Below are 20669 nucleotides of genomic sequence, written 5' to 3' on the forward strand. Positions count from 1 at the left end.
AAAAAGTCACCACCACACAATCACTAGCAGGATGTGCTACCACCAGCAAGAGCCAATCAAACCCCTTTGTGACATGATGGGTACATTCCCTCCCTGCAGATCTGTTTGAAATTAACTCAGCACAGAGACAGTGCTCGTCACAATGTGAACATGATAGACCCACTAACCAGAGACTCCATACACCTCATCTGGCAGCCCTCTTAATACTCTCAATACAAGACAAGAGACACAGACACAGGGATCATGAGGGGCAATTTGCAGAGATGAAAGGAGTACATCCAACGGCATCACAGAGAAGAGAGGGAGAGGAGGAAAGAGGCAAGAGGCTGGACTTACTAAATGGGTCATGAGGCTTATCAGTGCACATAATAGGCCTCTTTTCTGACAGAGCTGTCTGAATTGTCCCAAAGGTGCATGAAATAAGCTGCCGGGGAGAGGAGCTCCCTTCTTGTAATGAGAGACGTACGCCATGGCATTACAAAGCCAACGCAACAGAGGGATGCAGTGTGTGGCCATTGCGTGGACCCAGGCGGCTAGCGGGCCACGTGAGTTGACCTTATGACAGGGAGGCCAGGCAGTGTAGAGGGGACTAATCAGACTACAACCAGCAACCCCTCAGGCTCTCAAAATGCTGTCCTAGGACTTGAATTAGTTCCACATGGGAGATGAGTCTTTGCCCTTATGCATGCATTATGAAATGCCTACAATGTCCCTAGACAAGAACTTCAGTCTGATAGTGAAAAGGGGGGTGGGGCTATAAATCCTTCAGTCCAAATACTTTAATTATGCATTTCAAATCTCATGGTAAACTATTCTGACCACAACCAAACAAACAGAACCATGACACTGGATCAATTTATAACATGAAATTGAAATAAATTCCTTCATCAGCAAAAAAAAAAAAGAGAAGGAAACATAGTGTCAAAATAGTCATAATGTGCTAGAACTACTAAAAACAAAGAAAGCGGTAAAACAGTAAACAAGGGAAAGAGGTGGGCATCATCATGCTTAGAGGGAACCCTAAAGGAATCTTCTGAGCATGTTTGAGAAATGAAAGTCCTACAAAGAGTGCTTCCATTATGAAACAGCTAAACCAACATGCCATGTATGAGATGGAGCTGGGATGCCGTGGCAACAAGTCAACCAAAATGCCTCCTTAAGTACAATACTTCCTTTCTTACTACAAACAAACAGCCCATATAGTACAAGGCTGGCTTTCAGAAAGCCATCACAAGCAAATAATGAGCAAGATGTCAACAAGCCCAATCGCCAACATTTAAATTACTTTGGGCTATGCTGGGCACATATACCAAATGGGCTATGCTGGGCCCTTAATACCATATTACCAAATGGCACTGGGTAGCCTAACTGCAAAAGTAGAACCGCAAATAAAAAGTAAGGAGTCTGCATGATCCTTTATCTTTTCAAGGCAACAAACGGGAAAAAATGTGTCAGTCTATAATGGTTCAGTAAACAGGAGACCACATCAAAGAAAACCAGAGAAACATTAAATCACGATGCTATCCAAGGAAGCCAATAAGTCACCTTTATAAACACCACTTATTTGATGCCATAAACAAAAAATAGGCTAAATAGCAGCAGTCTTGAGAGCTTGATACAAATGTTAATTGTCAATCTAGAATACCTATATCAAACTTGACCATCTATGGCTGGTTGAGCTTTTAGAACAGTTAATATATTGAGGTCTGTTTTCGCGTTATCTTTGGTAATAAACCAGCTAAGCCCGACTAAAATCTAGCTTGATTTTTAGCTGGTTTATAAAGGAGGAGTAGCCTAAGCTAGGCTACACCATCACCAGCAAGTTAACAGCACAACCTATCATGAACAAAAAACGTCATGGACCAGAGTGGTAAAAATCTGGCAATGAGAAATGATGGTCAACCCATTTGCAATCAGACAATCCACAACATTCAAAGTATTCGTAATTTACAAACGTTAGCAAACTAGATGTCGGAAAGCCTGCGAGCAGCAACGCAACATTGCACTTGAATGTTTTGGTGTTAACACCTTCAACGTTGAGTAGCCTAATGTTAACGTTGACTGAAGTTGCTGCAGGTTAATTGTAATGTTGTAACGTTGTCCTAACTGCCTATAATGTCAGTTAAGGTTACAACCTAAACTAAGTGTTAACGTTACAGCAGCATGGAACAAAAAACTAACGTTACAATGTCCATCATACTTAACAACCTGAAGATGACACGCAAGACAAAAACTCTTAACGTTGCTACATAGTGTCTAGTTGAATAATTCGTGTTTACCTGAGGCTACTTCGTTGTCGCATCAAGTTAACCAAGCTTCCCAAGTTAACCGAGCCAGCATCGCGCTGACAAGTTATTTGGTGACATGTACACATGTGTTAAGAAACCTTAACTTAAAAGGGGAGCTCTCTGTTAACTGGCAACGAAATATCGTATTAAGGAAACCAAAGCAATACATTTCTTCCAATTCGCTAAGTTACCAAGCCAGTAAGCTAGCTCGCTAGTTAGCTTCTTGACTTCGCGAGTAAGCGACCCGCTTGCTAACGTTACTACATTCGCCAATATTAACTTAGCTAGCTAGCGCGTCTAGTTATTTCCTGTCATCCACGATGACTGTTGGCACACCCATAATTTTCCCAAGACACGTACCATACACAGGAATTCTTTCTTACCTCTTTCCTATCCTGTAGACACTCCAACACAGCCAAATTATTAGGCCAATGTTTTTTCGGACAAAGCCGGGTAATGTCCTCCCGGCAGGCCTCTTCATCGGCCAGCTTCCAACTGGTGCTCCTGCGAAGCTGTGAGCCCGCTGCAGGAGGAATATTTCCACTTTTGAGTGGTTGGTGTGGAAGACCAATTTCGTTTCCTAAGCTGGTAAGAGATTTCAATCCATTAATGGAACACACACACAACGCCATGGACATCAATAGCAAGAGCAGCTGCACACGTCTACACGCCGCCATCTTCGGGTAAATTGTTACAGACAGAACTGTGCAGCAGCGGTACGCCACTCCTGTTTAAACGCCTGCGTGCGCCTTGTGGGCAGTCTGGGTTATAGTCGTCTAGCGGTTACAGACCGGTTGTAATGTGTGGAAGAGGAACGAAGGATTTTTATGTTATCCGTGATAACATACTAAGACAGGCATTCTTGACATGTTATGATTATGTTATGTTATGACATGTTAAGTCTTTTTATCCTTTAGAACATAGTTACTTGGTCATAACTAAAAATGTTCATGGTCATCGAAAACTTTGTAGGCTAATTTTGACAATATATTGACTGCATTAAAAAGTAGCCTACGTTGCCGGTTTATTTTGAAACGTACAATGGCGTTCTAATATTTCTTAATTATTTCATACAGGCGATAGCTCTGGGCTATTCATAATTCACAATTCATATCACACATTGAGATTTTCCTCGTTTTTAGTAGGCCTAATTCCAGATTGATCACAAATGCTCCAATAATAGGCCTAGGCCTAAACTTGAAGACCTGCATCCATGTCAGGATGTAAGCCAAGGTTGGAAGAATGATCAGCCCATCTATGATCTGCCCGATCCATAGACTGTATATATAGTCTATGGCCCGATCTGTTGAAATAGCCTATTATTATATGTGTTTGTGAGCTCGCGCGTGCGTCCATGTGTGTGAAAGACAGAACAAAACCCTATTGTAATAAAGCGGTTTTGTTTGAACGTATCTACTGCAAATTTTTAAGTGACCGTTTGACCTATGACTTGCTTTCATCTGGGCTTCCTGCATTTTAAGTGCACTCTCACTGTAGCCTAACGCCCCTGCAACATTCTGACAGCAATGACAGTTTGGGTCACTGGCAGCTTTCCAGTGCAATGGTGCCACAAGGATTTAGTGAAATCAGGCAGTGGATTAGCCAATTAAGCATTTCACTGTGACCTACTGGGCAGCCAATTGTGTCAGTGATTTATGCAATCTAAAAAAACTTATGGAGGACATGAACCTGCCTCTGAGTGGGGAGGTGGAGGAAGCGCACTCAGAGACACTGCTGTTTAGGAAGCAATATTCTCCACACTGTCAAACATCAAGCATTCATGCCAACAGCAAAAATAAAACAAAGATTTTCTTCTATATTTTAACTGCAGTAATTTAACAGGCATTTTGTAAGTTCATGACATCTTCTGAAGGCACCACAGCATTCATAAAAATATCAGAACTGTTTAATCTTTGACCTGAACCAGGACTTCCTACTGTACATAGGCTGGCAATAGTGCAAACCACTAAATGGTTCAATTAAGCTCTTCCCCTAAATGTATAATTTCAATACTGTATAGTCATACAATCAGTGTAATTAAATAATAGACTACAGTGGATGAGACAGTCATGACTCATTTTCAGGATTTATCACCACTCCATCTCAATGTATTGTTGTTGTTTGAATGCCAATGAAGCAATACCATCTTCTCACCTGTATTATCGGCTTAGTGAGGCAGAGGAGGGAAATTTTCTTTTAATTATTAACTGGTTTACTCACCCCAGGAAGTCCCTGTTCAGACACAAAGGCCATGTTTGTTTTGTGAAGGTGTGAATGTATGGGTTCTCTGGCGTTCAGTAACCATTTTTGTTTCTAGTCATATATAATACCATGTGAAAAACAGTAGAAGTGATTTGTGTTGTTGTATACACACCCATCTCCTGTTCTCACAGCAAGAATACTTGTCACAGTAAAATACTGCCTTATTCCATTCTTATGCAGACATTGCATAAGATATTGTGGTACATATATTTCAACAAATAAATGTGTCACTAGTATGTTTGTATGTGTAAAGACTAAGTGGTCCTCTGTGGTCCAGTGTTTTGAAGGCAATTTATTATTTTATTATTATAATTATTATCTTTCTGACTAAGTTCATTGTGGATGTTCATTAGAAATGCAGTAGTCCACATGGTGGCAATTCATTGCACAAATATCCATGTCCCTGAACTATGTATATCTTACAGTGACTGTGGAATAAATGGTGCATTGTCACTTAACGATATTTATTAGTACATTTGGGTGTGGAGACAGTGGAAGTGATGTGAACCTACCAGGCTACTTCAAAAGAATGTCCATTGAATATAGCAATAAACAACCTGAAGATGTTTCTTAAGTTTAGGAGTGCTAAAATTAATGCTGGCTAACATTAGCTTTGATGCCCTATTTCAACATTAAATTTTGGCCATAAAATCATTAGCTTTCTAACATTAGAGCTAGTTAAACTTGAACGCTATTTGCCTTGATATTACTGTTGATATTAGGTTCCATGGATTTCCCGTCAAGTACACTAGATGCGCTGTTGACATATGAATAAGAGGCCTACGTGGTGTCTTTTGTATGTTTACTGTGCCCAAAACACACTACGTTTGGTGCAGTGCACATGTGAGTGAAAAGAAATGAGTACAAAAGCAGCAACACATGAGCAGCCTACTGTAACAAGATGTTGGTGCATTTCTGAAATTGTAAACATTCTCAAGTAATAGTGAAAAGCAGTTTGCAAACAGCTTAATCCTATTGGGAAAATGATGGTGCCCCCTCCAGCAATTGGTGCTCTATACACAACACGTGATGTCTTGGTTGATCCAACATTACAGTAGGGTGATTCATTCCAGGCAGTTTGTGATTGCACTGCTAAGAATGATTAATCTGCTAATTTCATAGTGAATGACATAGGTCTGCACCTTGTATTTTCATATATAAAAAAGCCAGTGGAAATCAGTTTTATGGATGACATGTGCAATTATCAATTAATTTGTCTTCAACTGACATGAAAAGTCGTTCTGAGTGCCAACCACTGTATAGTACAAAGAACAAGAGAACATCTGTACTGATACATAGTTCAATTACAGTTTAGTACATTATAGAAAGCATAACCCCACAAAAACACATTAGATCATCTTATTTTGGTGTGGCTCTGGTGCAATTTGTGTCTTTGAGCTCTGGAGCAAAACATCTCTTGCATGTTTTGAATAGAAGGAGACAAATAGACATTTGAACACTTTTTTAATGTATGTGCTGGGTGATCCTTCATCAAATTGTGAAGATTCAAGAAACCCCTGACATAGGGTACTGATTCTTAAAAGGTTTAGTCACAAAAGGAGAAAGATTCTAAAAGTTAGTTATAATCTGCCAACAACAGGCATTTAGTATAGTTAAATACATACTTTAGGCACTAGAGCAATGCCAATCATTACATAAATAAAAATCTTGGCACCATGAGAACCATGAATTCACAATATACATTAAATAGGCCTTTGAGGTCACAAAGCGTCAAGTACTCAAAAGGTGCTCTGCAGCAGGCAGCGGCACCCACAGCCCGTAGGGCACACATCCTGGACGCGGAACCACTCCATCATGTGGCTGGTGTGGCCGCCGTGCCCACAGCTGAGGCAGAAGTTGGACGAGCCGCGCACCGCCACGTGGCAGATGGCGCACTGGAAGGTGAAGCGCTTGCAAACTGCACACTGGGTACCTCTGGCCTGACTGCGGCAGTGACAGCAGTACACACCAAACTCTGCAAGGCCATACAAGCAAAAACAAGATGCAGGAATGAGATGATTTGTCATTGCAGACGCCAAAGGAATCAATGAAATCGGGTTAATTATTATCAAACAATATACTTAAGTGACAGAGGGTAAATATATTAAATATATGCAACCCCGACATAGCTGTCTTCTAAGTGTTTTTGCTTTTGATACTTACCAATGCCCTTGTGTGGTTCTGGTGGACAGGACACAAACTTGAGAACCTCAGACCTTTTCTCCTTTAGACCCCACCGATGCAGGATTTCACCATAGCATTTCTTAAAGTCATCAAACTGCAATGCATTGGCTGGGTCGAGAAGCCTGTTGATGGGGAAAAATAAGATGCGTAAGAACAAAGTCTTGAGCCTTCGATACGTAAGGCAACCTGTGGCATTGGTCCATCTGAGGCATCTCAATTACCTCTTATTCATGTCATGCTGTTCTTTCTCCCTTTCGCGCGGGTCACTGTACACCTGGTTGGCATAGCGATAATCATCTGGGGATGATTCTCCCCATGGTGGCGCGTGTTCAGGGTCTCGCCCAGCTGGCATCAACAGAATCATGAGAATCCATAGCAACCATGAGAATATGGTGACTAAGACCATCGCCACAAATATATATGTATTTTAATGCCTTGTGGAAAATCTGAACTAAACCATTAGTTAACAGTATGCAGATCTCTCACCAATGTTCCAGGCCGTGGTGGTGGAGTCGGAGGTGCTAGAGCAGGAGCCAGATGTGACGGAGCTGGAGGTGTAGCTGGGCTGATGGAGAGGACAGGAGAAGGGAAGAGTGAGGAGGAGGAGGAGGAAGCATGTTACAGACCAGAAGAAGTGAGGTGAGCAAAACACATAAGAGAGAGAGAGAGAAAGGAGTAAAACGATTAAAGAAAAGGAGGGCAATTCCACATTTCAATGAGATTCAGACATTTTTTTCTTTTTTTGATGAGCACAAGCACTGAAGGAGGTAATGTGGCATACATTATCATAAACTCACAATTAAGCCGAAAAAATCCCTTATCCAGCAAAAATGTATTTCGGGCTCTTTTTATGAAAATCTGTGACAAGTTTTTCCCCCTCTCAGTGGCTTTTCATAGGCGCCGATCTGAATAATAATCAGATTATCAACATAATGTACCTCTTCTCCTGATTTGAATAATTTAATTCCAGGCACTCATTTTGTATGCGCCTATTCAGCATGCTGCATCATCCATTCATGGCCGAGAATGTCTGCTTGTCAAGTGTCAAATCAACCCAAATGGACACAGTCACCCCACTGCTCATCGAGCTCCACTGGCTACCTGTAGCCGCCCGCATCAAGTTCAAATCACTAATGCTGGCCTACAAAGTGTTCTCCGGTTTGCACACACTTACTTGAATGCCCTCATAAAGGCATATGCTACCACCCGACCGCTGCGCTCCTTCAAAAAATTATGATGACTATTGCCATCTATGGTTCCCTGATGGTGGAATGCGCTACTAGGTGCTACCAGAGCAGGGGTGTTCCTTCTCTATCTTCAAAAACCTCTAGAAGACCCAGTTCTTCCAAGAGTACCTCCTCTCCTCTCCTCTCCTCTCCTCTCCTCTCCTCTCCTCTCCACTCCTCTCCTCTCCACTCCTCTCCTCTCCACTCCTCTCCACTCCTCTCCTCTCCACTCCTCTCCACTCCTCTCCCTCTTATCCACCCTACATCCCAGACTTAACTTGACTCTGAACGGTCATTCTATCTCTTATTACACTATTGTCTCCTATTCCCACTGTACCCTGATTTTTCTCTATTTTCTTTTGTAAGTTGCTTTGGACAACAGTGTCAGCTACATGAGTGCATCTAAATGTAAATGCAAAAAAGTGTAACATCCTTCAGATCCTGAGATGTGCCGAGTTTTACTGCTGGTCAGATTATAGGTCATTGTATGGAATTCCAAAGCTACATTAGGAGTGACTGCATTTCAAATGATGCCCTGACATTCAGAAAGTAAAAACCTGTCCCGTTAGCTTCTTTCATTCATTTCAGTGAAATGTTGAAATGTGAAATGCAAAACTACTAGAGGAAATGAATTACCATTGGTCCCATTCAAGGCCAAAACCTGAATATGGCAAATTATAACAAGGTTTGCACAAGGTGTTTGTATGAGTGGTGTTGCTGGTGTGCTAGCAAACATATTGAGGAGACTTCATTCAGTGTTGAGGACATAAATCGAGTTTAAATTTAAATAGCTTATTTTAGTCAACTTCACATTTCTGTGTCCCACACACAGACAGACAGACAGACAGACAGACAGACACATGAGCACACATAAATGTGAATAAATAGACTATTCCTGGCAACCAGGATCTATTCAGAGAGAGCAAACATTTGGCCCCTTAGAGCTGTGCAGTAGGGTGGGGGCGGGATTAGAACACCTACGTAGCGTGAATGGTGGGGGGCAAACATGGCAGAGCGCGGGACCATGTGGTGTCCATACAGAGTGAAGTAGTCCTGAGGGCTGCCCTGGGCCTGAAATACGCTGCACAGCATAGCCAGACTCTGCACGTCACTCATCTGACTGTAGTGGTCCAGTCTATCATGTATGCGTTTGTATGAGTGAGGGTGTGTGTGTGTGTGTGTGTAATGTAGATAAAGGTTTAGGGAGAAAAATGAGAGAGAGTGGTTATAATTCATTTGCTGATTAATTAGGTCAGACCATTTTAACTTTACAAATGCAAATATGCACTACATACACTCAAAAAAGTCTGTACAATAATATCAGCACCATGTCCATCATTCATCATTCAGTGCCCCAACACGTGCAAAGACTGCAGCCTGCTACTCACAATGTCTCCAGCAGGTGGCGTCCAAAGGGGTGTCTGGCCCAGGGCGTATCAGCGTCTGGGTCAGAATCTGGGCTGAGGACCACACTGGTGGCCGCTGAGGCCAAGGCCCACACCTGCGCAAACCATCAGAGGATGAGTTTCATTTGGGACTCAGACAATGACCAATAAGCCATTTCATACGCACTGATCTGGCAGAGTACAGGTACAGAGCCAATGAAATGCAGTTGACATCCAACCAGAAGTGCAAAGAAGCATTAAATACCAAGTGCAGGTAGAGTATGGCTGTGTACAAATATGCTGCATGTTCTCATACACTTTATGAGCCACTAATCAAATCCGATAAATCTGGATGGTGAGGTCATTTATCGTGTGCTTTCTGGGGGTGGTGACTGTCTGTACCTTGGCCAAGTCTCTTCGCCCCACCGTCAGGGCAGCTGCTGCGTTCTTCTGACACGTGTCATGGATGTCATTCACATTCAGACTGGGGAGGGAGAGACAGGGATGCACACCAGATAGATAGAGAAAGGGAAAGGGAGAGGGAGAGATGAAGAGAGAGAGGGAGGAAGAGAGAGAGGGAGAAAAGAGAGTGAAAAAAAAGAGGGGGAATGGGAGAGAGAGTAAGAGAAAGACAGAGATAAATAAACAGAGGGAGAGGAAGGGAGGAAGAGAGAGAGGGAGGAAGAGAGGAAGGGAGACTCATGAGCAATGTTTCCTCAGGGAATATTTATCAAATCACAAGCAAAAAATTTGGTCATTTCCTCCTCTCAAAATGTACTGAATGAGTGAAATCGAATTGGTCGTCCCTCAAATGCGCAACCAAACAAAAAGGGTAACATTTTTGGAAAATGACCCTAATGGCGAGAAAATGCATCGAAAACATGAAAGCCTAGGCCATTATTATGCGTTCCTATTAGCGGTATAGAAATGGGTTATGTTGCTATTTTCGGTTGATAATAAGGCCAAGGCGATCTGATTGCTGCTGCGCTGAGTCACGGGCATAAATGGGTCTGAGTGAGAGGCTCTGAGAGGGAGGAGACGGCACGCACACATAGGTCTCCCCCAGGGCTTTGTGGACGGGCAGCAGGCAGGAGATCTCCTGGATGATGACCTTGCCCGCCGGCTTGATAGGCCTGCTACCGTAGTCGCTGCCTTCACGCTTGCCTTTCCAGCGCCGCGATTTCTGGTGCAGGAGAGGATCGCCAGAGAGAAAAATCACAGAATGAACAGACAGAATAAACAAACAGAACAGAACAACATCACACTCGGACAGGTTTTCCACCACGTTTCGGACAAGTCTCAGCTGTGCTGATTTCTCCATACTGTAAGTTTGTGTGATATACACATGCCTTTTCTCCAGAGAAATAGACTCGCATTTTCTCACCAGTTTTCTGTTCTACACTACAAGGAACACTGCCAGTTGGATGAGGTCCATATTGAAGCTTAAGTGTTATCAGACAAGATCATCTCCGAACACCGTTCCATACTGCCGGCATCTGGAGACTCCCAGGAATTTTGGTAACAGAAACGGCATATTAAATTTTGGCTCGAGTTGACTTGAACTCCTTTCAATACATAAGGTGGAGAAAATCAAACACGCTTTTAAGGATGCAGTTTCCAGTCTTTGCCATCAAAAACATGAAAGTGCTGTCACCCACAATAGTCACATGATTCTTGAACTTGAAGGAATATGAAAAGTCGATGCTTCACAATGACCCTATGTGTTCTATGTACTGTCAGTCTTTATTTTGGTTATTTTAATTCTAAAACTTAAAAAATATAAGTATATACAATGGATACTATATATATATATAAATATATACAATAGTAAAAAATGCATGGAATACATAGGAACATTAGGACACTCTTTCTTCTAGTCAAGCTCTTAGAGTAACATAACCATTGCAGGTCTTGAAGCACTTTGAGTTTTTAAGCAAGAAAACATCGGCAACTGCATCTTCTGAAGGATAACTGGTTATATAACAGATTGACAGACAGGAACCAGAATTACTGAGCCCAGTGGTCTAAGTTACAATCTACTCAGAGGATGATTGTATGGAAGTTAGCAACTGAACATTTGATGGCAGAGTCGAATCCAGACTTGAGACCCAGAAATAAATTTACTATTTATTTTAACCCTGATCTAAGATGGGAATACTGTAAGAAACCTAGAGTATGGCTACTTGCCACAAGATAATGTCAACCAAGTCTACATTCCACCCTGTAAAAATATTATCAATTATTTCCTTTTAATTACTCAACTAGAAAAATAAAAATTAACAACAAAATGAACACCCTGCCCTGACATGTAAGCTTGCAATTATTAGCAAATAATTAGTTAGAACCATTTCTGGCTACAGTTTAATCATTAAAACTAGACTTTAAACTGCCAGGACAAGAAAAGTTAATAATTACATGAATATTTTACAAAACATCAATTAACTGTAAAATGAAAATAATGGAGCACATGGCTTCATATTATGAACCCACCTCCAACATGGTTTGGCAACACAGACAAAAACAAGCACATTGAGGAAGTAAAAGGCATGATTTTTCACCTGATGCAGGTTAAGGGCAGTGAGATGAAGGATGAAGGAATGATTAGAAAAACAAATCTGACAAAGATGGAGAGGAAGATATGGAAAGAGAAAAGGTGGCGGTCAGTACCGGACAGTCATGAATAGCCTGCACAGACCAGCGGCGAAGAATGGCCTGAGGAGGCTTCTGTTGACAAGGGAGGAACAACACCACAGAACAGGAGCACACAAGAGTGGGGGAGAGGGGAACGTGCCAACATGCCATGAGATCACACACACACACACACACACACACACACACACACACACACGCACACGCGCGCGCACGCATCCACACATACACACAGAGGAGAGGAGAAACTGTAAGATAACACGATAAACAACAAGCATGGGTGTGAACAGGAAACAGACAAGCAAACAAACAAAATAAAAAAATAAATTAAAAAAAACACCAAGAAGTCAAGCAAGCCAAACACACTGGGCGAAACCCAGCTTGCAAACAATAAGAGAAGAAATCAGCCTGGCGCGCAATAACAGGCAGGCAGTCATTCAATCAGGCCCGTATGCATAATTCCCTACCCGCTCCTTGTAGTAGAAAGAGGAGATGGAGACTTGCTCTTTGTCGGTGCGAGTGGGGCTGCCGCTGTACAGCCGGAGAGTGCTCTGGGACTCCGTGCGCATCTTCATGGGGGTCAGCACCCCACTGTGGTAGGCTGAGAGAGCGGACAGAGACCTACAGGGGGACACAGTTGGCACTCGGCCCGTTACAGGAGGACAGAGGACTGCTGTGGACACTGTATCAGATACCTTCAGAACATACCTTTTGTCAAATGATATATTGTCTCAGAATTGCAATAAATTATATTCTTATCCTGCTGTTATTAGGTGATCCAGTTAACGCTCCTGTATGTATGCAGATGTATCTGCAATGGCAAATGGAGTAAACTTTGAAGACACCAAAATGTACGACTGTATAACCGTAAGACGGGCTTTAAGGGCTGTTAAGTTTAGTCGTTGCTATATTTTAGGACATCTCTTTAAATACAAAATACAAAAATATGTATTATGAACGCCAATGATGTTAAGTATACACAACGTTTGGCCAATATTGAGGTCTGCAAAAGTTCTTGCCGATATTTTTATATATTGTACAATAAGTTGAAAATGTAATTATTGACAGGCCTGCCAAGTGTATTTAGTTCTGTGCTCATGACTGTGATAATTATTTGACTGTGCTCATTGACTGTTTTTAGGACAATACAGGATAATTACAGTCTTATGGTTCTCAACCTGCACTGTCAACAGCAGACATGTGGCAGAAATGTAATGTCATGACGTCATGACCATACAACTGGATGTGACTCAGATAGACAAATTGAGATGTCGGTGAATGCTAGTGATTAGGGAGACACCAATTGTGAAACCAATGTTTAAATGAACTATTTGGTCAAAAACTGATGCCGATATCAAATAGTTTTTTTATTTGTTTACTTTGTTTTTGTTACTAATTATAACCTTTAGTCTTGGAGAAACAAAAATATTAATTATTACAAAAATATCTGAACCATTTTTAAGTCTTTCAGCCCTTCATAGCACTATCTCTGAATGTCCTAGTCCAAGCATAACACAAGCACAACATTTAGCCGACGCAGAATTGCCACATAACAGATAATCATTAGCCACTTTCATCAGTAAATGTTATATTGTGTGATCAGTCATCGAGGCCAATATTGTTACCGATACCGATACAATGCATCCCCACTGTTGATATTTACTGATGAGGGATGGTGCGAGAGAGGAAAGTTGTACCTGGGAGTTGGTTCAGTGGGAGGGACTGAGCGGTGCATAGTAGTTGGACGGGTGAAGTACACCAGGGAACCTGTGAGCACACCAATGCAGCAAAACACTTTCAGATTCGACCTACAGAGCTAAAGGTGACTAGCTGAAATAACTCTCATCTCTGATAACCACAGATCTGACGGAGCCCCTAAAGGCCAACCAGAGCTGTGAAGGCAAACAACAACAAGACGTTACATTTCTATAATACTGTGCTTTACAGTCAAGGGGAGAACCTCACATCAAACCCCACTAATATGTAGCACCTCTCTGGGTGATGCACAGCAGCCATTTTGTGGCAAAACGGCTCACCTCACACCAGCATATGAGGTGGAGAGCGAGGGAATCCATCATCCAAACGCACAAGGTCACTTACCGGTTCCACAGAAGCGCGCCCCGGAGGTGCGTGGGAAGGGGATGTTGGCGTCCTGGTAGGAGCCGTAGGTGTTAGTGACGCGCGGGAAGGCAGGCAGGGCGGGCGTGACTGGGTTCGACAGCACGTAGGGGTTAGCTGCTGTGCTATCCTCCTGGTGTGCGGGGGGGGGCATAAAAGGGAGACCATGCCTAATCAGCCCTAAGAATACAGCCAATTCTCACAGGTAGGTGGATGATCTAAATTTAGTCTAAGTTTTTCTCCTTGCACCTGGCTACAGCCAGATAAGTGCATGTAGGTGTGTAGTGCTTGAGTGGTTAAATGCAGTGTAGCCTCCACGGACTCCCCCATGCCACAGTGAGGGATACATACCATGTCTGACTCCAAACAGGAGACCAACTGTCTGACACATGGCTCCAGACAGTTCTGATTCCTTTTGACTTTCTGCAGTGATGTGTCTGTCATAATCTATACAAGAGAGTGAGAAAGACACTCAGCATGAACATAGATGACATACATTAAGTAAGCTGACCTGACCACGGCAGAGCGTTGCGCTTGCGTTTTGAGACTGTTGCGTATGAAAGTTGGTAAATAGCTCATGCAATTGCAATTACAACTGAACAACTATGTTCAGATTCAACACAGCAAGCAGATAACAAGACAACAACCATTACTACCTTGAGGATCTTAATCTTCATGGAAGATGAGATGTTGGTTGGGGCGACAAACTGAAAGGTGGGTGCTGCATTGTTGGGGTACTGAGCCGGGAACTTCACCACCAACCGTACCCGGTTGGCACCACAATGTGCCGAAACAAAACAGCTCCGATTAACAGCATCCATCTGCAGCCAGAGAAAGCATGGCCGTTTTAGGCATAGCGAGAAAAGAGATTGGGTCAGCATCACATATGCAACAGAGATGTACTGTAAGATTATACGGTAATTTAATCTTTATAATGTAATTAAATCTACAAAGTCGAACAAATTCTTTTTTTCCCCCCCAATTTCTGACACTGATGGCATCTACCATAAGCAATTACTATAAACGTTTTATAAATACACGCTTCCTGGACAGACATTCTGTTTCACTTCTCTCATTTACAATGTACAGTGTCACAACTAAGGCAAGACATCATCTTCATGGCACGTGGGGCTTCATTTTGACAGTGGCCGCATGGCCCGCTGCTCTGCCTGGCTCAAATACTCTCTGTCCCTGTGTGAGACTGTGACAGAGACAGTGTGACGCCCTTAGGAATCTGCCTGCCAAGCTCTGCATGATGTGGGCTACACTGAGTTATGCAACATTCACTAATTTTCCCACTCCTTTTCAAATGCCTGTATTTTATGGACATAGATTTCAACAAAACTAGGTGGGCGGAAATGTATGGAATCTACTTCAGTTGTTATTCAATTAGGAAGTCCATTTGACAAAGCAGGGATTAGAAGGATGCTGGTCATGGTCTGATTTGGAAAATTATGAAGTTTCCAACAAACTGTCAACATGAGATCCTAGCACTGAAAAGATAACAGAGGAAATGTTTTAATTTTCCCCTGAATGCTGGAAGACCACTCCCCATCAGCTTGTGCTAAGGATCCCAAAGAGGCCCTATATGTTGGCCTGCCATTTTTTTGCTCAAAATGAGACTGAAAAAAAACAAAAAACCCCACCGTCACCATGGCCAAGAAACTAATGTGAATGGGTGAGTGAGTGTCATCATAGGCCAGCTCCTCACGAAAGTGCCTCCACCTCACCTCCACGTTGACGTTGCGGATCTGGAGGTTGACCAGTGAGAACTCTTGCTGCAGGGTCTGGGGCAGACCAGGAGCGTCCTGCCGTCCGCTGCCCATCAGCGCAGCCTGCAGCCCCTCCTGCTGGTCTGGAGGTAGAGACAAGAGGATACAGCCAATATAACATGCATCTTGGGTCTGGCAATACGGCTCATGTAACTGATAACTTTCATACTTTTGTAAAGCAATATTCTTTATTATTCGTCAGAGACAGGAATGACTCGAGCTGAATGATGTTGGCCGATGTAAGATTCAATGAGTGAGTCAGGTAGGATGGACTTTGTATACGGTTTCCACTGCCACTCTTTGCATGCTAACCCAGTGGTTCCTAAACTTTTCATGGCAGGCCCTCCTTTAGCAATGAGAAAAATTGAACTAGCTATCTTTTTTGGAGACAGTAGACCCTGACCAACCATATTATATGCACAGTGCACAGTAGTGCCATAAACTCATAACAAAATGGGTTAATTACTGACTAATATGCTGTAAGAGCACTGCCCTACTTATAGTATATTTGTGGGCCATTTGGCTTTATTAGGATCTGGGGCAAGTAAAAGTGAAAGGAAGTGAGAGGGACATGGGGTGGGGTTGGGAAATGAACTTGAGTCGGATAAGAACCCGAACGTGGTACGAACGCTGCCACTTGTGCCATAGACTCCACTTGCCCTACCCTACTTAACTACTAGTTGATTGTTTAGAGTTCCAGCCCTCAACATGCGACCCCTAAGCAGCCTAAAGAGCATCCACCCTCTGGGAACCACTGGGTTAATACCATATCTACAGCCCACCTTGGAGATCCTCTGAGGAGAGGCCTGGGCTCAGCGGGGGCTCGGAGTCCTGGGAGGGCAAGGTCTTCTCCGACTCAGCGTTCAGGGTCATGCCTTCCGCAAGCTCCTCCACAATGTCATTGGCACACAGCTACAGAGGATACACACAGAATTAGTCACAGTGACACTGGAGCATCAGTCATCACAGAAAACAAATTCAGATCCTTCATCATTATTTGTAGGGATAGCATATTTTCAGATCATTCTATTAAAAAAATAGATGCTGGGTTACACATCAGCTCATGGGTAAATTAATTCTGCATATGTACTAAGAATAACACGTATTCCAGGCATGAGAGGACACTTACCTTCTGTAGCTGAGGATCCACGCGCCATATCCGCAAAGTCTGGTCTCTGGACCATGTGACTAACTGATAGTCTTTAGAGCCTAAATAGTAATGATAACAGACACTTCCATGTAAAAAAGCCTCTACAAAAACAGCTTTTCTTATTTGGGCTGATGCTAGCTCTGAATTCATTTATTTGAACAACTAGTATTCAGACATATCCAATCACCTTAAGAAAAGAACACAAGTGGCAAAAGTAGGCATTTGCTTTGAGGTTTTCTGACGTACTGCGTCGGACAACAGCTCACCCTCTTTTTGCGCTCTCCACTGGAACTCCAACACCACGTCGTCGTGCCCCACGAAGGCGTGCACAGGGCTATTGAGATCTAGCGTGCTCCACAGGAGCAGGCTGTTCTCTCGGCGCAGCTGGGGCACCATCACCGTCACCAACCCGTTAGAGAAGGGCTGCAGAGATGACGGAGAGAACAACACGATAGCAGAGTTATGTCAAACCAACCACACATCCCACAAGATGTGTGAAAACACTTTTTCATAAAACATACTCAGCCTTTCACTATTTGGGCTAAATAACGGTAGAGTTATCAGATTTTGACACCGATAACAAATATTTCAGATGCACCGTATGCTGATTGCCACAGAAGGTATAGACAGTTTCATAAAGGTGTAGTTCAGGGCGTGATGGAGCAGCTGTAGCACTACTGCCTAAAAAACAGTTGGACACAGGGTTTGAACCCCAAACATTGTGAGTCCCTGTTGCTTCGGCTAAAAGCGTTTTCTAAAGCCCACTCTCTTTACTTTTACCTACTTTAGTTCTGTCAATCAATCAATCAATCGATCGATCAATCAATCAATCAGATGTTATTTAAATGAAGTTGAGTCAGCTTACCGTATATCTTGCCTTCCACACAGGTACTTGGCAAGACAGGATGTTAAGGTACTTGCGAGGCTGTCTATAGTCCCAGAACTGTAGAATATAAACAGAGTAATATGACAAAGCCGCCCTGCACAAGAGCTACATAAATGTTTGTAGCATCCGTACAAGATCTACGCCACTTCACCCGCACAGAGTTGTCCTGGCTTGATGTTGCCAGGATATACTCATTGTCTGGGTGCCAGTCCAGACCATGAATCTTTGACAAGTGAGCTGCAACATACTCCATAGCAGTGTTGGGTTTCTAAAAGAAGAAAAAATATATTCTCAAGACTTGCCACCACTCAGTCAGAAATAACATCTGAGGTTTCATAGAAAGTTCTGCCTATGTACATGAGTATAACAGCTAAACAAATACAAATCCCATTTGTGGATAATGAACAATAAAAGTTTTATTTCAAGAGATTTCTCATGAGCCCATAGTTGACTTTTCATTACAGTGAATTCACCAAAAGCTGTTGCACTAATCATTGCAAGGCTATTATGCTGCTGCTGCTGCTGCTGCTGATGCTGATGCTGCTGCTGCACACCATACTCACCCTTTTATCCCAAATTCTTACATCTCCATCGTGGCTAGAAGCCAGGCAGTTTGGATTCCGCCGGTTCCATTTCACTTGGGATGCCCCAGCTAATCACACCAGACAGATAACAAAGAGAAAACGCAATTATGTGACACTTCACTCACTATCTGTTCTCATTTATTGAAATTCTCTGAGCCACACAAAAGGACACTCACCCACTGCAGATAAGGCCACCGTTGGCTTCCGAGTGTCTCTGGAAAGGCATGCATGGCATTTTAATAATCCAGCTTCATGCTTCAATGAGGAAATAAATTACAGGGTGCACACACACCTTTGCTCCAGGACATTCTTAGTCATACCTTGTATCCCAGATGTAGATGTATGTGTCTACTGAGCTTGTCACAATAAACTCGGGTTCAAACCATGACCAGTCCAGGTCACTGGGAAATTAAAATAAATTACATTAAGAAATGGATTAAACAATCTAACATTAAAATGGTTTGTGTAAAATTAGGAGACCTGCTCCAGAGCCTATGTTACCTAATGACACGCGTGTGCCCCTGTAGAGAGGTGTGAGCCTCCCCACATCCATCTCGCCAGACATAGAGGTCCACACGCTGGTTACTCTAAACACAACAATGTTAGGTTACTGCAAAAAAAACTCCTTGACATTATCTTAATACCATAAACATGTCAATAAATATCTGGGACAGACTAGTATGGTATCTTAATACCATAAACATGTCAATAAATATCAGACAGACTAACTAAAGTAAAAATTTTAACAGTTGTACTTGTTTTATTCATAGTCTTGGCATGAAACACTATAAACAGTGTTCATCAGAATTAATTTAGATGAAATCAAAATTCCATTGGTTCCCCTTGGATTGCTACCACATCAAGCGTTTATTACTGACAAAGAATGTAGTTCTCAAACTTACTGACGCAGCAAACAGATGTGCCTCCGTTTTGTGTGGATTCCACTGTACAGTGCCCACATCCCACTTGCTCTGTCGCCCAATCTTCCGTGGGGGCTCCGAAGGAATCTCCAAGTTTACGATGTAGAGGAACCGCCGTCTGAGACAGAAACATATGCTTAATCACTAAACCCTCACAAAACAGACACATATGACAGACTTAAATTATAAGTCCTCAACAACATGCTTCCTTTACAGAATTCATTAAAGCACAATTCAGTGTAACTGATGTGCCGAGGATAAGAGCGACATTATGGGAATGGCACGCATGTCATTCCAAATCAAACAAACTTGGTGTAAATCATCATCTCATCACTGAATAACATAAAACCTTCCCTCAGCTATACTGAGAGTACTTTTCACATGGTGGTGTTGGATTCTGGAAGTACACACCCAGAGAGTACAGCATGGCGACCCAGACAATCCACTGACATGGCGGTGGCCTGAAAAGACATTTGAAAGACTCCACTATGAAACACAATTATTAAGACTTAACTATTAAGAAAACAGACGTTCATACTTTACTGCCATTAACGTCATGTGTTATTACAAAATGAGCTGATTGCATAGTTTGAGTAATATATGGATGGATAAGTAACATTATTGGAGCCCACATAAAAATCGAATGGTAAATAAACGTTTAAATGCTTTCAACACACGCAGCGGAGTGCCTTGGGTTAATTAAATTTCTGCTCAGCATACAATTGACCGTTTGACATTGTTATTATGCATGCAATAACTTACATTTGATAATCCGAGAGGGCAACCTCTGCGAATCAAATGCATAATATACGTCTAAAATTGAATTATTACTTGGACCTACAAGCCTGATAACAAGTTTAGATGCGACATGGAATAAGCATAAACCGTGTATACGTAAAGTGCAGTAGTTTTAGTTAGTAGCCAGCATCCTTTAAAACTTGAAACACTTCAACTGAGGCTTAGCTTAGCTTAGCTACATTCATAGCTAAAGTGTTTGTAAAAAGCTATCCATTTTATGCCACAAAAATATTTGCAACCTTTGCAGTGCTTGTAACAACAATGCGTCGTATTGTTGTACAGCATCTGCTGAACATTCAGTTATCATTCAGATCATACGCAAAGGCCCTCTTATTATTTTTCTACCTGTGCATCTCTGAACTCCACCACCACATTCTCACTGCTCCAGCGGGCCGCCATATTTCTTTCCTTTAACAACATCAACAATGTCACGAGGTTGAAAATAAC

General features: G+C 42.4%; 2 protein-coding genes across 4 annotated transcripts in view; both read right to left on the minus strand.

Annotated features, from left to right (window-relative positions):
- Positions 1-3036, minus strand: part of glg1b (golgi glycoprotein 1b) — a 43720-nt gene extending 40684 nt beyond the window's left edge. The window contains exon 1 of one of the 2 annotated variants that reach the window (XM_042061760.1): positions 2672-3036. In XM_042061760.1, the coding sequence (XP_041917694.1) occupies positions 2672-2965 (294 nt within the window). In that variant the 5' untranslated portion in view covers positions 2966-3036. The remainder of the gene's footprint in view (positions 1-2671) is intronic. The other variant, XM_042061761.1, reaches the window with a different exon arrangement.
- A 2961-nt stretch (positions 3037-5997) lies between these two features.
- Positions 5998-20630, minus strand: wdr59 (WD repeat domain 59). 2 transcript variants are annotated; one of them, XM_042061762.1, is made up of 27 exons: positions 20568-20630; positions 19836-19885; positions 19407-19542; positions 19006-19091; positions 18825-18905; positions 18681-18718; positions 18484-18572; positions 18072-18188; positions 17900-17977; positions 17301-17457; positions 17014-17093; positions 16667-16796; positions 15843-15967; positions 14769-14933; positions 14464-14559; positions 14095-14245; positions 13692-13761; positions 12462-12615; positions 12013-12069; positions 10395-10528; positions 9748-9829; positions 9349-9461; positions 8942-9095; positions 7221-7299; positions 6956-7079; positions 6714-6856; positions 5998-6525 (listed from the first exon to the last, which is right to left on the minus strand). In XM_042061762.1, the coding sequence occupies exons 1-27, from the start codon at positions 20619-20621 to the stop codon at positions 6290-6292; spliced, it is 2979 nt and encodes a 992-aa protein (XP_041917696.1). In that variant the 5' UTR covers positions 20622-20630; the 3' UTR covers positions 5998-6289. The 2 variants fall into 2 exon arrangements, with proteins under 2 accessions (XP_041917696.1, XP_041917697.1); XM_042061763.1 differs by lacking the exon at positions 12013-12069.
- Positions 20631-20669: the final 39 nt, after the last annotated feature.

This window comes from Alosa sapidissima, chromosome 14 (genome assembly GCF_018492685.1).
Source record: "Alosa sapidissima isolate fAloSap1 chromosome 14, fAloSap1.pri, whole genome shotgun sequence".
NCBI lineage: Eukaryota > Metazoa > Chordata > Actinopteri > Clupeiformes > Clupeidae > Alosa > Alosa sapidissima.

Excerpts from the sequence above, each read along its gene's own strand:
- wdr59 (XM_042061762.1), bottom strand. The coding sequence starts at position 20,621 with ATGGCGGCCCGCTGGAGCAGTGAGAATGTGGTGGTGGAGTTCAGAGAT. Across the intron at positions 19,543-19,835 it reads CGCCATGCTGTACTCTCTGG|ACGGCGGTTCCTCTACATCG; the intron begins GTGTGTACTTCC and ends TTTCTGTCTCAG. Across the intron at positions 18,906-19,005 it reads GGGCACACGCGTGTCATTAG|TGACCTGGACTGGTCATGGT; the intron begins GTAACATAGGCT and ends TTAATTTCCCAG.